The 25266-nt window shown below is 48.9% G+C and overlaps 2 protein-coding genes across 8 annotated transcripts in view; one reads left to right on the top strand and one right to left on the bottom strand.

The window, feature by feature from the left end:
• The window catches only part of LOC149350847 (uncharacterized), a 145012-nt gene that overhangs the window by 103812 nt on the left and 15934 nt on the right, over positions 1–25266 (bottom strand). For 5 of the 7 annotated variants that reach the window (XM_089580038.1, XM_089580039.1, XM_089580035.1 and 2 more), the window contains exon 6: positions 6398–6755. In XM_089580038.1, the coding sequence (XP_089436164.1) occupies positions 6398–6755 (358 nt within the window). The remainder of the gene's footprint in view (positions 1–6397; positions 6756–25266) is intronic. The other 2 variants (XM_089580040.1, XM_089580036.1) reach the window with 1 other exon arrangement.
• Positions 9403–25266, top strand: part of LOC149350849 (uncharacterized) — a 43737-nt gene continuing 27873 nt past the window's right edge. Inside the window, exon 1 of the mRNA XM_089580029.1 lies at positions 9403–9755. The gene's annotated coding sequence lies outside the window, so the exon portion shown is untranslated. The remainder of the gene's footprint in view (positions 9756–25266) is intronic.

Consider the following 25266-nt stretch of genomic DNA (forward strand, 5'->3'; position numbering starts at 1 on the left):
CGATTTGCGGTAGCGCGTTAGTTCATCGTGGCTTGTGGCTTTGCCGCCGAGCGTTGCTGTTTTAGCTCGTCGGCAAGCACCTTAATAGCTACACGGCTGGGAGTTCGCTCTCGAACACGGCGAGCGTGCGGCAGGTCGGAAATTCGACGTGGCCGAGTAGTGTGGCAGTTGCGACTGCGGCGTGCCTAAATTTTCGTACGCGACTCCAGGCGCCGAGGTTTTCGCGGGCCTAAGTCGGGAACATTTCCGGCTGGAGATGAAGCTTTCCAAACAGTCGTTTAAAGTGAGCATCCCTGAAAACGGAGTGCGGCTGTTCTACGCGATGTCGTTGTACGTGCTGTGGGTCCGCAGCAGCTGCGACGCCAGCAGCACTAGTGAGGACTAGTAGTCGGTTCAGCAAAAACTTTGTTAAAATAAAGAGTGGGGGGGCGGGGGGCGACGAGGCGTCGGCTTGCAATCGTGTGAATACAGTATTGATCACAGTGCCAAGTTCGGGGTGCGCCTATTATGCGCGGAAATAAAAATATCTGATTTTTCGCGACCAAACTAGGGGTGCGCCTATTATGCGAGTAAATACGGTATTTACTCTGAGGTCTGCAGACTCTCTGAGGAGAAACTACTTTCAGAGTCCAGCTTTTAGCACTATGATAAAACCTGCATATACTTTGTGAATTACCTATGATTAGTCTTTGTCAGCAGAATATTTGTGAGAAAAAAAACTAAACATGCACAGCACTATGAAATTTTTGCTACTGAATTTAAGGTCACGCTGCTTACTGCCGTACAAGAACATTTTCATCATTTGTGGTGGCCACTTCCATCTCTTGTGTAGGTATTCCTTTTGTAGTAAGTAGTATATACAGTAAAACATCAATATAATGAAATTCGAGAAGTAATACATTTTTTTTTCATTTCCCAATCTCTGCTCCATTGAAAACCATGTTTTTTTTTTGTACAATTATTTTTGGTCGGAAAAGTCCACAACACTCATTTGGACATTTTTTTCTTCTATACGTTGCCAAGTACCTTAAAAACTCATGTGTAATAAGAGATTTTCTTCCGGATTTTAACATGTCAAATTTCCACCTCGCATTATATGCGGACCCAAACAATTTTTGGCCAAAATCTGCAGTTCCGATTTGATTATTACCGAGCGCCGTTACCACCATGTTTCAAGCGGAAGGAGGCGCTATCTAGTGGTGGCGTAGGTCGGTAGTTTCAATTTCGACACCAGGTCACTACACTGCCCTGACCTCACGACACCAAGCCTCTCGTGGTATCGGCACCGCGAAAGCAGCCGCAGTCCTTGGCTGCTCTTAAAAGGAAAGTAATCGTAGTTGCTGAAAGCATCAGTACTGCATCAAGCACTGTTACATGGTCTGGATGAGGTAGGCAGACCCTGCAGTTACTGCCGCCAGGCACGGGCCTCTCTAGCCACGCTGTGCAGTTGGATGGCGGACGCTTGGGCTAGTGTTCCCCAAGGAGCTTACCGGTTGAAATTTCAAGAAATGCGGGATATCAAATGTGCTCGATGGTATCGAAGATGCGTTTTTTTGGAAAGATGTCTTTTCGGCAGTATGTACACCCAACGGCGACTATCACTAAAGCACCCTCTACGGACACTTCCAAAGTGCCTGTGCGCCTGCGCGCCCACATGTATGCTGGAACCGGTCTGCGCATGCTCGTGGCGCAGGATATGAGTAGGCGCGAGTGCGGCACCCGATGTATATCTGCCAGATATTTGGCACCCCTGCTACACGTATTGTATCCGGTGCGCTGGCGTATACAAGTGATCGGGGTACGTTCAGCTTTCGTGGCTTTCGGAACGTCTTCGAGCTGTCTGCCTTACTTGCATTATACGTGGATGAAAACTTTTTCCTGTTTTTACTATCCCCAAATTACACCTCTTACTATATGCAGCTCTGTATTACTGTATTTACTCGCATAATGATTGCACTCGCGTAATGATCGCACCTCCGAATTTTGTTGGCAAAATTCAATTTTTTTATTCCCTGCGTAATGATCCCACCCCGAACTTGCCACTGCAATTTGTCGACGATGTCGAGTCCAGCCGACAATGATCGTACTTGCCATCTGTCTGACAGATGGCACGTGCAGATGACCATCTTGCTCTGTCAGCATTACAGCGGCAGACGCTTGTTGGTTGACCTGCGGTCACACGGGCAGTCTAAATGCGGTTATGCTTAATCGCAGATGCCAATCTTAACTGCGGTTACCTCGAATCATGGTTCGACATCGCAAAGCTCGCCACCGTTCTGGGTTGCAGTGCAACGAACGAAATGACGCAGTGATCTGGCTAAACTTTCTTGTTCTCGTAAATAATAAGCCATGGGATACGGGAACATCAAAAATGAATCCTCCTTGAGGATCGCTGGCCTGTACAGAGCTGCTGGTAGGAGTAATAACTGCGATACAAGCTAGTTTTATGTTCCCAGCTGCATAGCAGCTGCCGCCGTTGCAGCGCGAGTGACCCGATCTGCTTGCACACCATCTCCACTGCTAAGGCGTCGCTGAAATCGATCATACATGTTTCTTTTAATATGAAACAATTAGGTTGTCAGTAAGACAGCACCATAAGTAGAACATTCATTATAGCGTTGGTCAATTCAAAAGCGCCATCCACTGTGGCTTCGATACGAAACAAGTTAGGCCTAACGACGACTAGGGAGTACAGAGCGTCGTCGTCCGCCGCGCTCGTGGGCGGCACCATTGCGCTAAGCGCGCGGTATCCTGTGCTCTGAGCGTTGCGAACGTGTCACCTAAGTACATAAACGATGCGGCAAGGACTGGACATTTTTCGGCTTGAGCGGCGCGGAATGTTGCTGCGCAATTGGACGAGATCGAAGGCTGCATAAAAGCGCCGTCACACAGAACTATACACACTGCCTATTTTGATGTGCTGCTCTTGGAACGTGATTTAGTGCAAAAAAAGTATGCTCTTGAAGCGGGCCAGCTCGTGCGCTTTTCGCACTCTACCTTCTCGGTTAACGACGTAAGCAAAGATCGCCGAGCTCGGTTCGCGATAACTGCGTTTAGCACCTTAACCGCAGGTAGCATGGCCGTGTGACAAGGGTTGTCTGCCTGCAACTTGTTTGCGTTTTTGGTGCTCAAAAATTTTTGTAAAAATTTTACCCTGCGTAATGATCGCACCCCTAAATTTGCGTCAATTTTTTTTTTTTAAAAAGTGTGATCATTATGCGAGTAAGTACGGTATACGCAGGATTTTATAGTACCTTTTGAACGGCATGATCGCCGGGTGCCAGCTAGCAGGTGCCTGGTGATTCGTGTGTTTGTATCATCCACCACGGGTTCAGAAATTGTTTATATCATTCCAAATCGTAACATACTGTATATAACGCACTCTGACCAGGACATCTTAAAATTCATATCATCACAAAATTCTGATCAACCACTATCGAATCATGAAATTCTACCGTATTTACAACGTGCCATCAACCAGGAGCGTTAAGCGTTAGACAATCTAACTTTATTTGGGTTGCTGAAACACAGGCTGCAAGCATGACTACTGTATCGAGGTTTGACTGTACAAGGGTCCGCAGAAAGTTACGGTAGTAACAATGATGACGCCCATTGTGGCCTTTTTTTCCCGTTCTGCCTGCTTAACTTGGAAGAAAGTGCTTTCCGGTGCCACCATTCGCCAGCAGTGTTTCTGGATATATGCCAACTCAGAGAGCCTATTTAAAACTGCACTTACAGTTTACACCATGCAAAGACATCAATGCACAACTGGATGTGCTTAGTCAGCACAAAGGAAAGGGATCTGGTCATCTCTGTTTCAGACCTCAGAATATGAGCTGGGCTCCCAACACTAGAAATGCGCCGCAAACTATACTGCCTACAAATGATGTACAGCATCGTCAATAACCATGTGAAAATCAAATTTCACACTTACATGCATTTCAACAAAACCAGGAAACAAGAGGCAAGCACAGGAGGACAATCATAATGCCATACGTTAAAACTAACGCTACCGCTTTTCATTCTTTCCTAGAACCACAGCCGAGTGGAATGCCTTACACTATGGAGTTGCTAACATGCCTTCTGTTGAATCTTTTGTAACGGCCGTGTCACCTTATCTACGATGCAGCAAGTATTTCTTTGCAACACCTTTTGCTTTGCGTTCGGCCTTCCTAAGAGTAGATTCTTTTTCTCTTTGTTGATTGTGCGCAATCCCCATTGCTAATTGTCAATCACATGTTTTGTGTTTCCTTGCTGCTGTTAAATGCAACTTGGTAATGCTTCAAGAATAATGTATCCACTCCTGCTTTGAATGCCAAGAGGCAGTTGGCAATACTTAATAAATAAATAAAAAAAGGAAAAAAAAGGCGTTATTATGGGTTTCGCGTCTCACATTCAGCTTGCAATGTCAAGCTGAGAGAGCCCAGTGAGTTAATTATAAAACAGATAAGAAAAAATACGATTGAAATCAAACCAGAATAGCTGCTGTATACAGTTAATGCTTCATACTGACATTAGCCCACAATTTGTGAAAAACTTCTCACAGAGTACAACCACAGATACAGTGGAACCTCGATTATACGACGTTCAGGGGACCGCGCGAAACCGTCGTATAATCCGGGTGTCGTATAATCGAAAATCAAATAATGCGGCCAGTGGCGCTCGGCCTTGCGCCGAAAACTGTTGACCGGCTTCAAGCCCGCGGCAAGTACGCCAATCAGATTAAAAAAGACAAAACCCAGCATTTGTTTGAAACAGATTTGCAAAAAAATCTTTATTACCGTTTAAAAAAATCGGTAATTTTTTTTTTTTGCACCTTTGCCCAACCTCGGCGCATCAACTTTCTTTCAAGGGCTGCCACGTCTGGCAGTAGGTCGCCAACATCGTCGCGCGCGCAAGCAAAGCGCCGGATGTTGTCGACGCTCTGCAACACGTCCGCGTAACTAGGAATGGGAGCGCAAACCTCTGCATCGTTGTCCACTTCCGAAGTTTTATCGTGGGGCACAAGCATCCATTACTTCCATTACAAAAAGCGCCGTGGACGCCGCTGTCCTCACTTGGGCGAGCGCGGCCTCGCCCGCTTATCTGTTTTTTCATCAGCGTCGGCTCCTGCAGACGCATCTGTTGCTGGGACGCCGTCTTATCTTTTCTCTTTATCTTTCCTCTGATCTTTTAACTCTCCTCGGCAGCGGTGGTGGCTTGGCTCACGCCAGTAGGCGGGCCCGTGCGCTTTCCTTTTCATCCTTCTCTCAGTCGCAACGACAACACGCAGGCCGCGCCTCCTTGGGACTCCGACTGCACAGGCTCGACCAAAAAGAGAGCAAGTGCACTTGGCGGCCTCGGCAACGCTCTCTTCCGCGCAAAAACGGGGGTGCTTAGATTCGCATGCAGTTTTTTTTTTTTTCATAAATTTTTTTCCGAAAATAGGGGGGGGGGGGTGCTTAGAATCGCGAAAATACGGTACATCCCGGCCTGCGTTTGCTGACGGCCTTTTTTGACGGACGGTACGAGCCAGCCGTCGTACGAAGCGGGGTCCTTCTAAAATTTGCGTCGTATAACCGAGGTTTTTAATGCATTGTCTCTATGGGGGTTTTGCCGGGACCGCAAAAATTCGTCGTAAAATGCGGGTCGTCGCATGACCGGGGGACGTATAATCGAGGTTCCACTGTATGTCAGTGCTCCACTATGACAACCACCATATGAAGACTGCAAAATCTATGAAATCTTAAACAGGCAACAAAGACCTGTTTGCTGGCCAGTCTTGGCCCCTACCGCAGAAAGATCAACATTGTGTGTGAACCACCATGCTCGGCTAGTGGTGATGATCTGCTTCCTAGATTTTGTTTGCCTCTAGTGCAGCCAAATGACTGTCCCACCGTGCAAAAGCCAAGCTGCTTCTTTGTAGATGTTCAGTGGTTTGCCAGCTCCATGAGGCCCCAAGCTCCTGTGGGAGAAGCATTCCACCTTTTGTAGACCCCTGGGCGTTGGACAAGCAACTGTCCACGCAGGTGTCGGGGAGCCCTTAGTGACTCGTAGCGCAATGCACGGAGCAACTGCCTCTGTGTGCTGTGCGACACACTTTCTTCACACGCTGACTGAAGTAGGGTACACAGGGCCTGGCACTCTCAGCTGGGTGTGAAGCGCATTAGTCCGTCTCCCAAAGATAAAAGATTCCGTAGTTTCAATGCGGTTGTTGCAGCAATCTGTGTCCAGGTATGCAATATCTCAAGTGTCAGCAAGTAACAGCAGAGCCACCAACCTTGAGTAAACAATGGGCACAATATGTACTATGTCTCAGACACTGATTCTTCACCCTTGGACATAGAAATGAAGCTCTAGCACGCCCTCACGACATGGGGGAAACCAAAGCCCACCCCATGTGCCAAGTCAAGCATACCAGTTCCTCAAGCAGGGGGTCCAGTCCCTCCCAGGCGAGCCGCAGCTTTGCATACTCGGCCACCAGGGCGTCCTCGAGACGGGGACCAGCCACGAGCTGACGAAGCATGCGCAGGCGTGACTCAACCACAAACAGCTGCGCCTGGTACTTGAGGCACTGGAGTAGGTGTTGGGGGTCCCTGCGGCGCAGGCGTGACACCATGGCACGCACCTCAGCGTCCGAAGGGAGAGGCTGGTCATCCTGCAGTGGGGGCACTGCCTCGCTTCCAAGGCCCGCCCTCTGGTACTTGCGGTGCAGTGCCTGCTTCACCACTTGCCAGCACAGCAGCTCCTGCTGGTCCGCCTCTGGCTCCAGTGCCCTGTGATACCAAACGTGCTGCTTAGGACTGCACTGCTATGCTATGCTCACTGAAGTAGTTGCTGTTGCATAACCAACTACCTGCAGGTTGCAGCAATCATGCAGTGTCAGTAGCAGAACAGCGTCTGGAAAAGCTCAATTCTACCCTTTATTTTTTACAGCTAAAAATACAGCACCCGATTCTACCCCTCAAATTCAAGAACAAAAAAGAAAGTAGAACCCAAGAGCAAAGGATTCTAATTAAGGTTGCTGAGAATGCAACTGCCAGCTGACCAGTAAAATTCACTAGCAATTCATTTCAAATTTAAAGCACTTGTTTGTACTTATTTGATGCCTGAATCGATGAGACAATAGATCAGGTACGCCCAAAGTACTGAAAGCCCCTTATTCTGTCTCGATACATACACATAATGTGTTTTAAGTTATTTGAAACTGGAATTCTTCCCAAGGAATGGAAAGCGACTTTTATAGTACCCTGTTACGAAAGTGAATCAAAGTCCGTAACAGCCAATTAAAGGCTGATTTCACTGTACTGTATATAATGTAGGATGCTCGAACATATTGTGTACAAGTAATGTGATCAAGAATCCAGAAGCTAACAATTTTTTCCTCCCAAACCAACACACCTTTTGTAAAGGTGCTTCATGTAGCACTTAATTATAGTAGAGCTTTTTCATGTCCTTGCTACCCCAGCTGACAACCGCCCATGCACTGACACTACATTCATAGTTAAAAAGTAACTCATTTCTGTTCTGCATCAATTATTAAAAAAACAAACTGTCTTCTGAACGCATTGATTGAAATATTCTGAAGAGGTCTGAAGAGTCTCTCGCTAAGAGAAAACAATGAGTTTTCTTAGGGGGTAAACGATCTGGATTTGTAGGCATAACTTCGAGAATTCTCGAATTAGGGGCAGTTATTATTCACAATATTTGTTGATGACATAACAGCTAATATATCTTCCACTATCAGACTAGGTATGTGCAGATGACTGCATAATATACTGACCGATCAGTACAGATAGTGACCTGCAACCACCACGATCTTGATCATGTCACCTCATGGTGTAATACATGGATTCTGGGCTTAAATGCAGACAAAAGCTAACACATGTCATTTACCAAAAAGATGCACATTGGAGTTGAGAACAAAGTAAGCATGTGCGAATAGCAAGTTTTCACTTTGAAGCATACAGTTAGTTTGTTCAAAGAGTATCAAAGCGAAGTGAATATTTTCAAATTGAAGCAAATAGTTTGGGACTGGGTGATTCCACGAGAGATCAAACTACCCAAATATTTCAAATTTTTAATTTTCTTGATTATTTTATGTATTACGCACACATTATTCAGTAGGCCAACAGTGAATTTTGTTTCGTGAGAATGCTAATATTTCAGGAGAAAAAAAACTAAATGACGTCGCGGCAGAGGCAGCACTTTCACGCACAGCTCAATTTCGCAAATTTGCAATGATGTAAGAGTCGAGACGCGAAAGCCATGATGAATATATTTTGCGCACTAAAAGTACAGGCAAGAAAAAATATGCGAGGCTTATTTCTGTCGTTGTGAAGAAGTTGTCGCTCACTATAAAAAATTTCGAAAACCACTTCTCTAATGAGGCTATTTCCAAGAATTTTTTTCTCCGCAAATATAAAACATCTCTCAAATTTTCACAAAAGATCAGCGTCTAAAGCGGAAAGCTGGGCTAGTTAATGATTTTTAGATTCAAGGCACATTGTACCTAGTGCTAAAAACAAGGACAGAAGAGAGACTGACACCACAAACGTTAGTTTGTCCGTGTCTTTAGCACTAGTTACCATGTGCCTTGAATCTAAAAATAAGCGTCGTGGTGCTAAAAGAGTGTACCGGCTTTCATTGTTCTATAATATAGGGAAGTACAGGAACTATTGCCCTAGATCTGACATTTTAGAATATAGTAGTGTGTTTAAGAAATCAAAGAAAAAAAAACCCCGCTGCCAATTTTCCTTAAAACTCCAGAAACAAGTCTCTAGAATGAGGAGAAAAAATACAAAATAACATAACTGAATAATGTGTGCGTAATCAATAAAATAATCGAGAAAATTAAAAATTTTAAATATTTGGGCAGTTTGCTCTCTAGTGAAATAACCGGACTGGAAACACAACAGTACTAAAAAAAAAGCAATTCTTTAGAGCTATTCTGAATAGAATATGCCAAAATATGAGGCCTGTAGAATTCAAAAGGGAACTAAAATAAAATTTTGAACATAAAAGCTTTCAGATTTGGATTAGCCAATGTTAAATCAGAGGCAAGTCAAAGTGCACTAAGCATCATAGCCTCAAGCCCTTGTCATGCCATTTGTTACATGAGACTGCAAACATGTTTTGCACACTCAAATTTCATACAAGATTCATACTCCAGGCTCGCGCGGCACTGAGTCACGCATCCCACTGAGTTAGTGTACAATCGTGGTTGAATTTTCGGGCGCGTCGCACGTGACTCCACAAATTCTAGGACACGGCCTACGGTCACGCGACCGCAGCGCCACAAATTCTAGGACGCGGCCTACAGTCACGCGACCGCAGCGCCACAAATTCTAGGACGCGGCGTACGGTCACGCGACCGCACTGCGCACGCGTGACCGCGCGTTCGTACCACTGCCGGGGAGAAGCTGTCACGTGACCGCACTGCGCACGCGTGATCGCGCGTTCGTACCACGGCCGGAGGAAGCTATGGCCGAAGTCGTTCCTTACGCGAAAGTCGGAAGAAATCAGCGACAGCACCGTGCACGTGCCGGAACTGTAACGCAGCACCAGTTAAGAGGACGCGGAACCCGAGATTTCTGGGGTGTGCTTGCGTAGACCAACCTCGCAGCTTGCGGAGCTCCGGACGGAGACGCGTCATCGGCAAGAGCCAGCACCAGGAGATGCGAACATGCCCTCTTCCCAACGCACGTGCGCCGCTACGCAAAAGGCTCGGGGTGCACCTATCCTTGGAGAGAGAAGGTTTCACATATGCTTCCGAGGCGAGTACTTTCATCTTAATATACAAAAATGGAGCGCAGAGGCGTGAGGACGGCGTACCCCACGCCAAGATGTGGGTGAAAGAAAATGGCGGCACTCTTCTTCGAAGCGAAAGTGTACACCTGCGTCAAAACGCTTCGCGGTGCTGGCCTTACCATCGCGGTGCTTAAAATAACTGAGGTTTCACATATCATATAACTTCTACCGTCGAAGGGTGCAAACAGTAAGGTATCGCCGGCTTCGAAGTTCGGTGTCCGGCGACACCGCCTATGCCAAGATGCGAGTTCAAAAAAATGGCGGCACTCTTCTTCGAAGCGAAGATGTACACCTGCGTCAAAACGCTTCGCGGTGCTTAAAATAACTGGCGTTTCACATCTCATCTAATTACCACCGTCGAAGGGTGCAAACAAGATATCGCCGGCTTCGAATTTGGGTGTCCGGCGACACCGCTAATACGATACGAAAGCCACCGCCGACGGGACGTTCGCAGCGTTCATGTTGGTAGTTCTGCATTATCTTTTTCGTCATCTTCGACTTTCGGTCCTCCGTGCGGTAAGCGCAGCGCAGTTCCTGTCGCTGCGTGTTCGCTTTCACATCTGGTGTTTGTCCCATATCACGCGCGCTCCTCGGAGGCGTGGCGAACCGTGCTAAGCCGTGTGTCGAAGACGAGTTTATGGACGCGGCCGCGTCACCGTATGCATGACGCGTGCCGACATCCAGAGAGGTGCTATCGCGCGCGTCAGAGCGTGCATATGATCATCGAGTGCTGCTTCCGGCAGTTTATTTTCCTGAATTCTCGGATTTCGAAAATATTCGATGTTTTCGAATATTGCTATTCGCTTTGAAGCTCAAATCGAATACCGCATTTTTTGCTTTGATATTCTAAACGTTCGAATATTCGCACACCCCTTAAAAAAAAAAAAAACTCAGAGTACCTAGTCACATAATTGTTCAACTTTCAAAAGATTTTTTCTTTTTAAATCATCACCATCAAAACTGCCAGTATTTCTTAATGATTATTCAGAACCTTCATACTTCATTCAGAACCTTCACATACTAAAGCAGGTGGTGTATTGATAGATAGTAGGACTGCAATTAGAGTATGCAGACACCTTCTGTGACTCACATCAGTAACGCCTCATCAATAAAAATGAGGGTGTACAGAACCGTACGCCACCAGATTTATAAAAAAGCAATATTTCTGGGGAGCTAGTGGCACAAAGGTGGAACAAGCAGTGGAACTTAACCTTAAACTTAAAGCTAAAACTTATGCATGCAGTTTGTAAAAACCAAACATGTAAAGATTAGTTTAGTTTGTATCCGAAAGCAAGTCAGGCAACGAGGGACGCCGTAGTGGAGAGCTCCACAAAATTCAACCACCTGAAGTTCTTTAATATGCACTGACATAGCACAGTACACGGGCCTCCAGCACTTCGCCTCCAGCACTTCGCCTCCATCAAAATACGCCCGCCGCGGCCAGGATCGAACCCGAGTATTTTGAGTCAGCAGTCGTGCACCATAAACACTGAGCCATCGCTGCGGCCTAACCTGTATTGATAAATCTAAATATATATAAGGCCCCCCTTATCATCTCAAGGAGGAGGGACCACAAAAGTAAAATTAGAGAAATAATATGTTGGACAAATCACTTAAAATTCCCTTTCCTCATAGAAACAATATCTGAGCGGGATACACTACCAGCTATGTGTCTCAGCTGATGGTGGCTGCTTCACTCAGCTTATCAATAAATTATGACTATTCGAGTGTGTTGTGTTGTTAGGTTTTATGGCACATAGGCAAATAAGGCCATCATGCGCCAAGCTCAAGGTATAGGGAAATTGTTTTTGCTGAATTTTATGCAAATATTAAAACCATTGGCGGTGTAGAGGGACTAAAACATTGGTTTATATAACTTAGCGATGAGTGAGGAGAGGAATTTTATAACTGGCTAATAGCAGAAGCTTTGATAAGGTCGGGTAGCCTCAGCAGCCATCCTTGGCTGGGCAAGGATGTTGAGCCTCCCAACCAATCAGATAAAAACCTCCGCCTTCTCAGAAATGAGAAGGTGGCAGAGGTGTACGGCAAAATGAAGCAACACAGTGTGTAAAAATTTAAAGTTTCTTGAGAAAACTTGCTTTGCTTAAAAAAACACACAAGACCTGTTAACTATTACACCTTCACCTAAGAGTAACATTGGGTGTAAAGGAAGTTGTTCATTATAAAACTGAGTAAAATGCTTTTTCCTTAGTTTTTACTTCTGTGTATGAGTATAACATATGATTAACTGTTAGTTTGTCTCCACATTTTCAACAAACAGGCTACAGGTAATCGGCACAGAATTACTTCCTTAAAACGTTCCTGGAGTACACACGACTTCCATTCATCTAAAACTGGCTTTACCAGGTGTAGTTTGTTATTTAGTTGGTTTTTCCAAGCCGACTGCCATTTCTTCCTTAATTTAAGATGTACTAGGTTCATGCAATCCTCAGAGGGCATATCCACTTTATTTCCTTGAGCTTGAGCAGCGCACAAATCTGCAATTACGTTGCCTTTTATTCTGACATGACTCGGGACCCAGCACACTTATGTTTTGTCCTTGAGCTGTGGCAGTTACTATGTTGTGTATGATGTCCCCAAGTAGAAGGGTGATTGCATTTCTAGAGTGGAGAGCTGTAAGTACACTTAAGGAGTCTGTTGAAATAATATTGTACGTGAAGCTCGCGTTTAATATTTTTTCTATGGCCACACAGACTGTGTAACATTCTGCAGTGAAGATGGATGCGCACTGTGGAAGTCTCTCTGTTTCCTCCAATTTCCCTCGCACCACTGCGCTTCCTACGTAAACATCTGTTTTTGAGCCATCTCTATAAAAAGCAGTGAAAGTACTGTATTTTCCCTCAAGTGCATGAGGGTTCAGCTTAAGTTAAGGACAACGCAGCGAGCTATGGAAAGAAAAACGATAGGTGTAACGTTAAGGGATCAGAAGCGGACGGAGAGGGGGAGGGAACAAACGCGGGTTAATGACATTCAAGTCGAAATCAAGAGGAAGAAATGGGCTTGGGCAGGGCATGTAATGCGAAGGCAGGATAACCGCAGGTCCTTAAAGGTGCAGTGAAGAGGAATCTGAACTCGTCTTTTTGACGCGGGAACTCAATCTACACGTTCCGAGCATTCTTAGAAACCTCGATTTATTGCTCTGTGTGGCCGATTTCCCTAATTAAATCGAATTAACGTCCGGCTCCCGCCTTTTTTTTTTTTAATTCTCCCCCGTACGGTGGGCGGAGTCGACCAACGCGTGGAGTGCCTTTCACCCAGTCCTGTGGCGGCTTGCCGCTCTGCCATCGGCGGAGTAATATGTAGTAATCCGTAGAAGCAAATAGTCCGCGCGTATTTTTATTTCTGCGGGCTTATTTTGCGGCTATATTATCTGCGAATGAAACTATTTATTCACGGAAACCTAAAAAACAAAATAAAGTGAAAGCAAAGCCTTCACGGAGCTGGGTGAAAGGCACTCCACGCGCTGGTCGACTCCGCCCACCGTACGGGGAGAATTAAAAAAATAAAGGTGGGAGCCGGATGTTCATTCGATTTAATTAGGGAAATCGACCACACAGGACAATAAGTCGAAGTTTCTAAGAATGCTCGGAACAAGTAGATCGAGTTCCCGCGGCAAAAAAAGGAGTTCAGATTCCTCTTCAGTGCACCTTTAATGGTAATGGAGTGGATTCCAAGAGAAGGCAAGCATAGCAGGGGGCGGATGAGATTAAGAAGTCTGCGGGGATACGGTGGCCACAACTGGCAAAGGACAGGGGTTAATTGGAGACACGTGGAGGCCTCTGCCCTGCAATGGGCGTAGTCAGGCTGATGATGATGATGATGCAAGAAATTCTTGTATTACATGTTGTTGTGGAGTTTGTTTTTTACGGAACTGTACAAGAGTGAAATCACAGATTGCAGGAAAATTGTACCATGGAAACAATGAATCTCGTCTTCGAGCAATGCCAGGTAATGTATCTAGTATACCAAGGTTTTGGCACATCTCTTCACAACGTATGAGGAGTGGCTTGATAGCTAGCGGTTTGTTGTTAGTGTTCTAGATGGGCATTTTGTAGTGATGTGGTAACATATATGCTTTTGCAGTGAATGGATGTTCAAAATGTACGAGCATGTGAGCATGGTTCGTTGGTTTCTACATAAAGACTGTTTATGGGCGATGCCCTGTAAGCACTAGTGGAGAGACGCAAACCTAAATTATGTACTGGATCCAGTCGTTTAAGGTATGATGGTCTCGCTGACCCATACACTGTACATCCATAATCAAGGGTAGAGCGCACTACAGAGCGGTAAATTTGTAAAAGACATGTCCTGTCGGCCCCCCAATGTTTTCATGACAGTACTTTGAGTATATTAAAGGATCGGGAGGCTTTCTTTTTTGTTGCACTTATATGAGGCAGGAAAGTGAGTTTTTTGTCAAAGGTTACGCCTAGAAATTTGTGTTCATTTTTTACATGTAGCTGTGTTTCGTTCAGGTGTATGAATGGGTCTGCTTGCAGGCCTCGTTTGAGCGAGACAAGAATGGCCATTGTTTTCTGCGTGGAAAACTGGAAACCATTCCGATCTGCACAGGCACTAGTTTATTCATTGTCAGCTGTATTTGTCTCTCACAAGTTACTAGGTTTAAGGATGTGCAGGCTATTTGAAGATCGTATAGACTGAATACATAATGGACTTTGAGATTACTTGAACTATGAAATTAATTTTTATAACAAAGAGCGTTGTGCTTAAAATACACCCCGAGGTACTCCATTTTCTTGAACAAAGTTTCTTGAGAAGGTTGAGCCGAGGCGATGTGAAAGGAACGGTTGGACAGGAAACCATTAGGGCAGTTTAACATCCTGCCACGGATGCCAAGCTCTGCTAGGTCGCGAAGAATCCCGAACCTCCCGGCTGTGTCGTATGCCTTCTCGAGGTCGAAAAAGATGGCAAGACAGTGCTGTTTGAGTAAAAAAGCTTCTCTGACAGTATTTTCGAGGAGGACTAAATGATCTGTTGTTGAGCACGCTTTTTTTACTGCACTGTTGGATGTTAAGAAGTTTGGATTCAAGGAGAAAGGTTAGTCATATTCAGGACACTTTCAAAAGTTTTGGCGAGGCAGCTGGTAAGGGCTATTGGCTTGTAACTACTGGGAAATTGGGAAATGTTGGTTGTTTTCCAGGTTTCAGGAATGGTATGACTGCTTTCTTCCAGGCTTCCAGTAGTCTTCCCGGGTACCCATATTTTGTTAAAAAATTTCAAAAGTGCTTCCACAGAAGGTTGGGAAAGATGTGCCAGCATTTTGTAATGTATATTGTTATGTATATTGTTACGTTTGAATGCGAGCCAAAGTTCGAGCATAGCCGAGGTGGCCGGCGGTGGGCTCGTCATGACATGCCTGACTTCGTCGTGGAGAGTCTCTGGCACGACGAGGAGATAATCCCTTCCCGTTGGAGAAAAGTTGATCTTGTACAGCACGTCGTTTAGGACACAAAACGAGGAGTGCGTTCTGGCGAAGGGACGGGGTACAGTCATAAAATTTATGAGTGTGAACACGGCAGCGTGTGCCAGATAGCCTCCAGCCCTACTTTTGGCGATATGCGGCGGCCGCCTTCATAAACAAAGTGGAAAGGGTTATGCCTGCTTCCGGCAAGCTGAAGGACACACCTCCCTTTCCACTTTGTTTTTGAAGGCGGCCGCCGCATATCGCCACAAGTAGGGCTCGAGGCTACCTGGCACACGCTGCCGTGTTCACGCTTATAAATTTCATGACTGTACTTCCGTAGTACGCGCTTTCAGGAAGTCGATGAGTGGTGCGAGCCCCGGGTCCTCACGTTGGTGCTACGAAACAGTGACTGCGTCAACAGTTGCGATAAGAGGGAAGTCGGGATCTTCGTCTTCGTTCGCCGACTGGATAGGCGAACGGGACAAGCAGTCAGCGTCGTCGTGCTGGCGCCCGGACTTATACACGATGGTCATGTCGAACTCCTGTAGACGTAAACTCCAACGTGCAAGGCGTCCAGAGGGATCGCACAAGTTTGTTAACCAGCAAAGAGAATGATGGTCGCTCACGACCTGGAAGTGGTGGCCATAAAGATACGGGTGAAATTTCATCACTGCCCAAACAACAGCGAGGCATTCTTTCTTGGTGGTGGAATAATTGGATTCAGCACGAGACAAAGTCCGGCTAGCGTACGCGATGACTGGCTCAGCGCCATCCTGCCACTGTACGAGAACAGCGCCGAGGCCCACATTGCTTGCATCCGTGTGAACCAGGGTCTCGGCATGGGCATCGAAGTGGGCAAGCACATGCGTTGTTTGCAAGCGGTGCCGTAATTCATCGAATGCCTTTTGCTGTTCGTCTGTTCAGGCGAAGGTGACATCATCTCGGGTGAGACGCTTCAACGGGGCAGCAATGCGTGAAAAGTTTGCAATGAATCGGCGGTAATAGGCGCAGAGTCCCAAGAAACGCCGGACTGTCTTCTTGTCAGAGGGAGTAGGGAAGTTGGCGATGGCTGCAGTTTTGGGGGGATCGGGCTGAACACCTCGACGGCTGACGACGTGGCCCAGGAACAGGAGCTCTTCATAACCAAAGTTTTCAGGTTTTAACGTGAGGCCGGCAGATCTTATAGCCCGTAGCACGGTGGAAAGACGATGGAGGTGTTCCTCAAACGTTGGGGAAAACACAATAACGTCGTCCAGATATACTAGACAAGTTTGCCATTTAAGGCCGGATAAGACTGCGTCCATCATTCGCTGGAATGTCGCTGGAGCAGAGCACAATCCAAATGGTAGGACCTTGAACTCGTAAAGTCCATCCGGCGTGACAAACGCTGTCTTCTCACGATCCCATTCGTCTACTTCGATCTGCCAATAACCGCTTTTGAGATCGAGGAGGAGAAGTAGCGCGCATGGCGCAGCCGGTCTAAGGAGTCATCAATGCGTAGTAGCGGGTAGATGTCTTTTTTTGTGACCTGGTTAAGTTTGCGGTAGTCAACACAGAATCTCAGACTGCCATCTTTCTTCTTAACCAAGACGACAGGTGAAGCCCAGGGACTCCTCGATGGCTGTATGACACCGTCATTCAGCATTTCGTCTACCTGCTGAGCGATGACTTCGCGTTCCCGCGGTGACACTCGGTATGGGTTCTGTCGGACTGGTCGGATACGTTCCTCGGTTATTATGCGGTGCTTGGTGAGGGGCGTCTGCTTGACCACGGAGGCAGACGAGAAACAGTCTTGAAACTGACAGAGCAGCCCAACGAGTCGATCCTTCTCAGTTGGTGTTAGAGCGGGGTTCACATCGAGGGCGAATTGGGCCGTTTGGCTGGCGGATGTCCCGTTCTAGAGTGCGACGCAGTCAGAAGTTTCGGCGATATCTTCCAAGTAGGCAACCGTGGTCCCTTTAGCGATGCATTATCGTTCAGTGCCGAAGTTTGGAAGAAGTACATCCGCGTGGCTGTTGGTTAGATGGACGATACCGCGGGCAACACAGACGCCGTGATGGAGCAGCAGCTCAGTGTTCTGTTCGGCCACCCCTGCAGCACTGGAGTGGTCATCGCACCTTACGGTAACGAGGGTACATGAGCACGGCGGCATGGTTACATCCGCGTCAAGGATGTGCTAAGGTGCGTGGCGTCATTCGGCGTCTGAGGAAGTCGGTGCAGGCAGTGAAAACATGACCAAACGACGAGGAACGTTAATGACGGCACCATGCTGTCGTAAGAAGTCAAGGCCGAGTATGAGGTCCTTGCAACAGTTAGGCAGAATAACGAAAACGGCAACGAACACGGAGTCGGCAATGGTGACTCGTGCAGTGCAACGCCCTAAAGGTGTCATAAGGTAGCCACCAGCAGTACGAATTTGGGGTCCAGGCCATTCAGTCCTAACTTTTGCGAGCCAATCCGCGAAATTCTTGCTGATTATTGAGAAGTCTGCTCCTGTATCTACTAAAGCAGTCACTGGGTGCCCGTCAACAAGCACGGGAAGGTCGGCGCTAGCTGTGTCATCGGTATGAGGGAAGCTCGGAGTCACGGAAGCACGCTGCGGTGGCATCGCTGTCACGGAATCACGCTGCGTCGTCACGGGGGGGGTCTTCGGGACGTCGGTTTCGTTTGTCAGCAACCTGCCCCCCTGAGGTCGCCGCCTTCAGTTTCCCCGGCGTGGGCTTGGCGACCGCCTCCTCAGTGTATCGCTGAAAGTACGACGGCTAGGTGACGAGTAGCGGACGGGAGAAGGTGATCGTTGGCGGCCGTTCGGCGAAGTCTGCCGGGCAGCAAGGTATTCCTCGATTTCCCGAGGTCGCTCACCAAACCGTGGGCGCGGGGCGTCACGCGAAAATCCCTGAAGCCCGAGTTCACTGTAGGGGCAGCACCGATTCAGGTGGCCAGCTTCCCCGCAGTGGAAGCAGAGCGGCCGCTGACGAGGAGTGCGCCAGATGTCTGCTTTCCGGACCGGTGGTGGCATGGCGAGTCCTGGTAGGAGGGTGGCGGCAGAACGGACGGCAGCTGCGAGTCGAACGGGAGAGGCTGCGTGGGAGGCACCGCGGGCTGATGGACAGCTGCTACATAACTCAGAGGGCGTGGCTCTGGCAGCAATGAGGTGGTGCAAACGCTTGCCGGATCTCCTCGCGCACGACTTCAGTGAGGGCAGCGGCTGTCGGATCAGGCGAGATGATGTGGAGTTTCCGGAGCTCCTCGCGAACTATGTCTCGGATCAACTCTCGCAAAGAGGAATGTTCACTGGCGCTGCACGAAGAGGCCACTGAGCTGAAGGGCTGAACGCACGCAGACTCGTTACGTCGGGAACGTTGCTGCAGGGCTCGCTCAATGAGGGTTGCTTCACTGATAAGTCGGCAACGGTCTGGGGGGGATTCCGGACCAAACCAGCAAAAAGATGTTCTTTTACCCCCTGCATCAGGTGGCGCAACTTCGCGGCCTCAGTCATGTCAGGATCAGCCCGCCGACAAAGACGGGTCACGTCCTCAGCAAACATGGCGACGCTCTCGTTGGGCTTTTGGATACGGGCTTCCAGGAGGCGGCGCGCTCGATCGTGGCGGTCGGGGCCAGCAAACGTATCGCGCAGCTGCTGGCGGAAGGCATCCCAGCTTTGAAAACCGGTCACCCGGTTCTCGTACCAGGTTTTGGCGCCGTCTTCCAGCGCGAAGTATACATTGCGCAGCTTCATGGCAGAACTCCACTGATTAAAGTTGGCCACACGTTCGAACTGCTCAAGCCAGTTGTCGACGTCTTCAGCAGGAGCGCCATGGAAACTGGTCGGCACACAGGGCTGCTGGAGGGTTAGATGAGGGGAACTCGTCTGCACCATGGGATGAAGCTCAACGGGGCGGTCGGGAAGGAGACCGAACTCTGGGGAGAGGCCGTGAATGCAGCGGCTGCTGCGATGTACGGGCGTAGACACCAGCGGGAGTCAGTTGGGACTCTATGAACCGCTGCGAGGAGAGGTCCGGGACATGGGATCTTGAATGCACCTCCACCAGTGTTACGTAGCCGTTGGGGCTCGTAACCGAAAGGCTTTAATGGGGTGTTGACCTGGACGGCACCAGAGAGCAAGCCAAGAGCACCCAGAGAAGCCCGAGCTTCTTCTACTCGCCGGTGCACGCGACTTGCGAAGAGCAGCCGCCCAGCGGCTGCTTGTGGAAACGTGGCAATATTATTATGGGGTTTAGCTCAGCAGCAGGCGCGACAGGCTGCAGTCAGAAGGCACACCAAACCGAGTCACCCCAAGCACTAGCTGCAGCGTTCTCATCGTCGTCAACTGCCCAGTGTCAAAACAACGTCCTCTTCGCCTCGCAACTATGCACCGTAACACTACCCCCCTCTGCCTTGCGGAAGGAAGCACAGTCCCTGGGCGTCTTAAGGTGGTGGGTTTGAATGGCAGGACTTAAGACAGGCGACGTGCACGAGCTGTGTGGAGGGGGCCGCGGGAGGAGTGTGGGGGTGCAGAGGCGTGATTTCGTAGGTCACATTGCTCAGTTGCCTCAAGACGTGGTAAGGACCCATGTAACGAGGCAGCAGCTTCTCACACAGGCCCACACGGCACGCAGAAAACCAGAGGAGTACGAGGGAGCCGGGAGGGTAGTGGGCATCAGGGTGATGAAGGTCGTAACGACATTTTTGAGTGAGTTGTGAAGCGTCGAGATGATCTCGAGCGATTTGGCGGGCAGCGTCAGCACGGGCAATGGCATCACAAGCGTAACTGCTGGTAGAAGGGCCATGAGGCAGTAAGCTGACAAATGGGGAGCAGCGGGTTGCGGCCAAAGAGCAGGTAGAAAGGGGAGTATCTGGTGGTATCATGGCGTGTGGAATCGTAGGCCCAGTCACAATGGTGGTCTGAGACATACACAGACAGCATGTTCGTCAGGGTGCGGTTAAGGCGCTCAGTAAGGCCGTTGGTTTGAGGATGGTAGGCCGTCGTGAACTTGTGGCGGATGGAGCATGAGCGCAGAAGGTCGTGGAGTACTTTAGAAAGAAAGCAGGGGCCACGATCCGTAAGCAGTTGACGAGGAGCGCCATAAAGTAGGACGATGTCATGGAGAAGAAAGTCGGCGACATCGGAGGCACAGCTGGTAGGCATAGCGCACGTGATAGTGTAACGGGTAGTGTGAACGGTCGCAGTGGCAATCCACTTGTTCCTGGAAGTTGAAGTGGGGAAAGAACCAAGCAGGTCGAGACCAACACGGAAAAATGGGTTAGTCGAAATGTCGATAGGCTGAAGCTGGCCACTAGGCGGAAGTGGGGGGGTTTTCCGGCACTGACATCGATCGCAAGCAGCAACATACCCACGGACAGAGCTGTAAAGGCCAGGCCAGAAGAACTGCCTGTGCACGCTGCCTTACGTGCGTGACATGCCAAGGTGCCCTGCAGTAGGAGCGTCATGAAGTTGGGCAAGTACTGTGGAGCAGAGATGGGTCGGGATGACGAGCAAGAGGTCGGCGCCATCTGGGTGCATATTGCGTCGGTACAGAGTATCGTGATGCAGCAGGCACCGGCGCAGAGCAGGATCGGAAGGGTCGCTGCGGAGGTGGTCTACTATGGGGTGCAGAGATGGATCACGGCACTGCTCGTCACTGATGTGTAGAAAGTCTGATACAGACAAAACACAATCGTCGGTACCACGCGTGTGGGAATCGGGAGGATCGACAGGATGGCGGGACAAACAGTCAGTGTCTTGGTGCATCTGGCCGGACTTGTAGACAACAGTAAATGTGTATTCTTGCAAGTGCAAGGCCCAGCGACCCAGACGGCCTGTAGGGTCTGTAGGGTCAATGCAAGGCATGTGGTCCGTAACTATGCAGAAGGGCCTCCCAAACAAATAAGGGCGGAATTTCGTCAACGCCAAACAAGTGCAAGGCACTCCCGCTCCGTAATGGAATAGTTAGGTTCGGAAGGAGAGAGCAGGCGGCTGGCGTAGGCAATCACACGAAAGTGCTTGTGTTGGCACTGCGCAAGGATGGCACCAATACCATGGCCACTGGCATCCGTGCGAAGTTCCGTAGGTGCAGATGGGTCGAAATGGGCCAGCAGAGGTGGAGCAGTGAGGGCCGCAACAAGTGCCGTGAAGGAGTGAACTAAGTCAAGGTCCCAGGAGAAAGGCACATCCTTCTTCAAGAATGTGGTAAGGGGACGGGCCGTGTCAGCGAAGTTTGGGATAAATAGGTGGAAGTACGAGCACAGCCCGAGGAAACTTAGCACATCACTTGAGGAATGGGGGGTGGGGAACTCACAAACGGCACGACCTTTGTCAGGGTAGGGCAGGACTGGTGTAAAACCAGAAGCATCAACCAAGTGGCCAAGGACCTTAATTTGGCGCTGGCCGAAGCTGCACTTCTTGAAGTTCAGTTGGAGACCAACGCGACGGAAGACAGCGAGGATGGTAGCAAGACGGGTAGGTGGCTTTCGAACGTGGGGGAGAAAACAACATCATCTAGGTAGCACAAGCACGCCGTCCATATGAAGCCATGCAGGAGCAAGTCCATCATGTGCTTGAAGGTGGCAGGAGCGTTGCAGAGGCCGAAAGGCATAACTTTGAATTGGTACAGGCCATCGGGGCTGACAGAGGCAGTCTTTTCACGATCACGTTCGTCAACAGCAATTTGCCAGTAGCCTGAACGGAGATCAACAGAAGAAAAATAGCTGGTACCATGTAGACAGTCGAGTGCGTCATCAATTCTAGGAAGAGGATAAACATCTTCTTTTGTTACCTGATTAAGATGGCGATAATCGACACAGCAGCACCAGCTGCCATCTTTCTTTTTGAGCAACACCACAGGAGACGCCCTAGGGCTGCTAAAAGCCTCAATAATGTTGTTCACCAGCATCTTGTCCACCTCTGTCTGGATGACATGATGCTCAGGAAGAGAGACACCATACGGCATTCTGTGTATAGGGTTGACATCGCCCGTTTTGATGAGATGGGTCACGATAGCATTTTGGCCGAGAGGACGATTCCCAAAATCGAAGACGTCACTGTAGGAACCTAAAGGGCGCAGAGGGTGCTGGCGTGGTCAGGTGGCAAATCCGCTGTGACCATTGCAGAAATAGGGTCCAGGCGTGAACCAGCCGAGCGGGGAAGGGCATGGAGACCAGAGTGAGGCTCAGCTGTGAGAGCAGAAACTGTGCATTCGGCCAAAGGAACCAGATCAGCGAGTGCGATGCCACATGGTAAAACCTGGCGAGAGAGACTGAAGTTCAGAATCTGAAGGTAGGTGCAGTTGCCGGTGACGGTCAGGACTGCGTGTGGAAAGATGACGTTATGCTGGAGGACAACGTCCTTGATTGGGTACGTGACATAGGCACCATCGGGAATGGGGGGAAACGGGGACATTGCAACATAGACTACAGCATCGCGCGGCAGGCAAGTAAATTCAGCGGCACGTAAGTGGGGTGGCTTGGTGTCAGAGCTTTCAGAGCAAAGCTGCAGGTACAAACGAAGAAGGCCAGTGGAGCAATCAATTAGCGCCACGTGTGTAGTTAAAAAAGTTGATGTTGAGGATCACATCGTGGGGGCAGTGGTCGAGGCCAGTGAACAGGACAAGTGTAGTACAACCGGCAATGCAAACACGCACAGTGCACAGTCCAAGAACGGCAGCAGCACTTCCGTCGGTGACACTAACGGCTGAGGAAACGGCAGGTGTCACAACCTTCTTCAGACGACGGCGAAAGGAGGAGCTCAAGACAGAAATTTGGTGCCAGTGAATCAGAGTGATAACTGGTGCACTGTCCACGCAGATATCGAGAAGGCTGCGGTGAGGAGCGAGGGTCAGGAGAGGATTTTCGGGCCGGGTCGTCAATGTAGCGTCACCTCTGGGAGCTGCATTGGTTAGTTTTCTGAGTGAGAGCAAGGTAAGGGTGGAGTGGACGTGCGTTGAAATTGAAATTGCGGTGAACGGGAGTGGTGGACCTGAGGTGAAGGCGAGCGACTGGACCTTCGCAAGGTCGGAGGGTCGAAGACGTGTGGAAACTCAGCACGGGAAGACATCTGGCGTGGTCCACGACGATCATAATTAGAACTAGGTCCGTAGTCGGCACGACGATCGTAAGTAGAGCGAAGTTGAGGTGGTAAAAACCAACGGCTGCGGCAGTGGCTGGAAAAGTGGGCGACACGCGAACAGGTGAAGCAGATTGGACGGTCGTCCGAGGTGCGCCAATACGCAGAATTACGGTAGCGGTAACGTGGCAGTGTGGTCAGAGTCGGTGAAGCAGCAGCAACCAGGGGAGCGGTGGTTGGCGAACAGGGTGACGCAGAGGGCAGGTCAGAATTGAGGCCCACGTTCGCAAACTCCTGGCGAACGACGGCCTGGATCAGCGCAATCGTAGCGTCAGCCGGCTGAGGGGTGAAGGTGACGGGAGTCATAGCTTCCAGTTCTCTGCTTACAATTCGGGTCAGATTGGCAGGTCAGACTGGCAGGATGGGATGGCTGTTGCAGTGTTGGCAGGTCTTCGCAGGAGGATGTCACCGCCGTATTTGGACGGTGGTCGAAATGAGAAGCAATACGGCGGTGTTTTGTTTGCTCAAACTGCCGGCATACCTGGAGGACGGAGTCGGCCGTTGCGCAATCTTTGCACAGGAAAAGGTTAAAAGCATCATCAGCGATCCCTTTTAGGATGTGGCCCACCTTGTCAGTCTCTGACATGGCACTGTCTACTTTGCGGCAAAGAGTGAGAACGTCCTGGATGTAGGAGAGGTATGAATCTGTCGATGACTGAGCTCAAGAAGCAAGGTCTTTTTTTAGAGCCCAGCTTGCGTCCAATTGGCTTGCCAAATGAGTCCCAAAGCTTTTGTTTACAGTTGTCCCAAGAGGTGAAGTCTTCCTCATGCGTCTAAAACCAGACACACACCGTGCCCGCCAAGTAGATCATGTTAGCAAGAATGAGGGTTGCGTCCCAGCAGTTGTGCTTACTGACACACTCATACATGGCGAGGCAGTCTTCCGACATCGACATCATCGGTGCCACAAAAGGTGCCCAGGTCGCGAGGCTGCGCCACAACAACGGTCGGTGCCGGTGGTGACGCTGTGGCCGGAGGTGTGTTGAACGGTATAATGATGGCTCCAAGCTGACGAGCGCTGCGGAGGTCCAGGGCAGGGTCCTGGTGCGATACCCAGCACAACCTCCACCAGATATTACAGAGTTTAGCTCAGCAGCAGGCACGAAAGGCTGCAGTCAGAAGGCACACCAAACCAAGTCACCCCAAGCACTAGCTGCAGCGTCCTCATCGTCGTCAACTGCCCAGCATCAAAACGTCCTCTTCGCCTCGCGACTATGCACCGTAACAATATTATCGGGGCCGGGTGCAGTCTTTTTTCCGGCCAAGAAAACTTTATTTCCTGGATTGTGATTAATCCACTGTACGGTTCATTTATGCTACCAGTTGTTGGAAGTTTCTTCGCTGTGTTTTTATACTTTAAGAATGCTTCTGTGTAGTGTGAACTGGAAATGTTTGAGAAATGTTTGCGAACTTGTTCCCACATTTCTTTGGATGTAACTGAACTATTTATGGAAGACAGTTTTTCCAGCAATGCGACAGATGTGCCATGCTTTTGCTCTCGCCTTTTTAAAATTTATGAGTTTTTTATGTGTGGGGCAAAAATTCCCCAGGCTTTCTTTGTTTTGTGTCTTTTTTGCTTCTCTGCATTCTTGTGTGTACCAAAGCTTGTTATTTCGTCGTACTACTCCTGATGACTGTGGAATAGTTAGACATGCAATGATACATGTTCTAAAATTTTCATTTAGTTCGTCAGTGCTAAGATTATCCAAAAATATTTTCTCGAGACTGGCCTCTTCTCGAATCAGTGGCCAGTCCGCTAAGTGCAGCTTCCAACGGCATGGTTTAGTTGGAATGATTGGATGGTGGTGATGGAAAGTTAAAGGGACTATGCAAAGAATTAAAAGTCGCTTGTAAATGTTTTCAATGCTTAGAAATGATGCTAAGAGCATTCACATCAAGTATGAGTCTTCGG

This window comes from Amblyomma mixtum, chromosome 3 (genome assembly GCF_055824585.1).
Source record: "Amblyomma mixtum isolate Tamu chromosome 3, ASM5582458v1, whole genome shotgun sequence".
Taxonomy (NCBI): Eukaryota; Metazoa; Arthropoda; class Arachnida; order Ixodida; family Ixodidae; genus Amblyomma; species Amblyomma mixtum.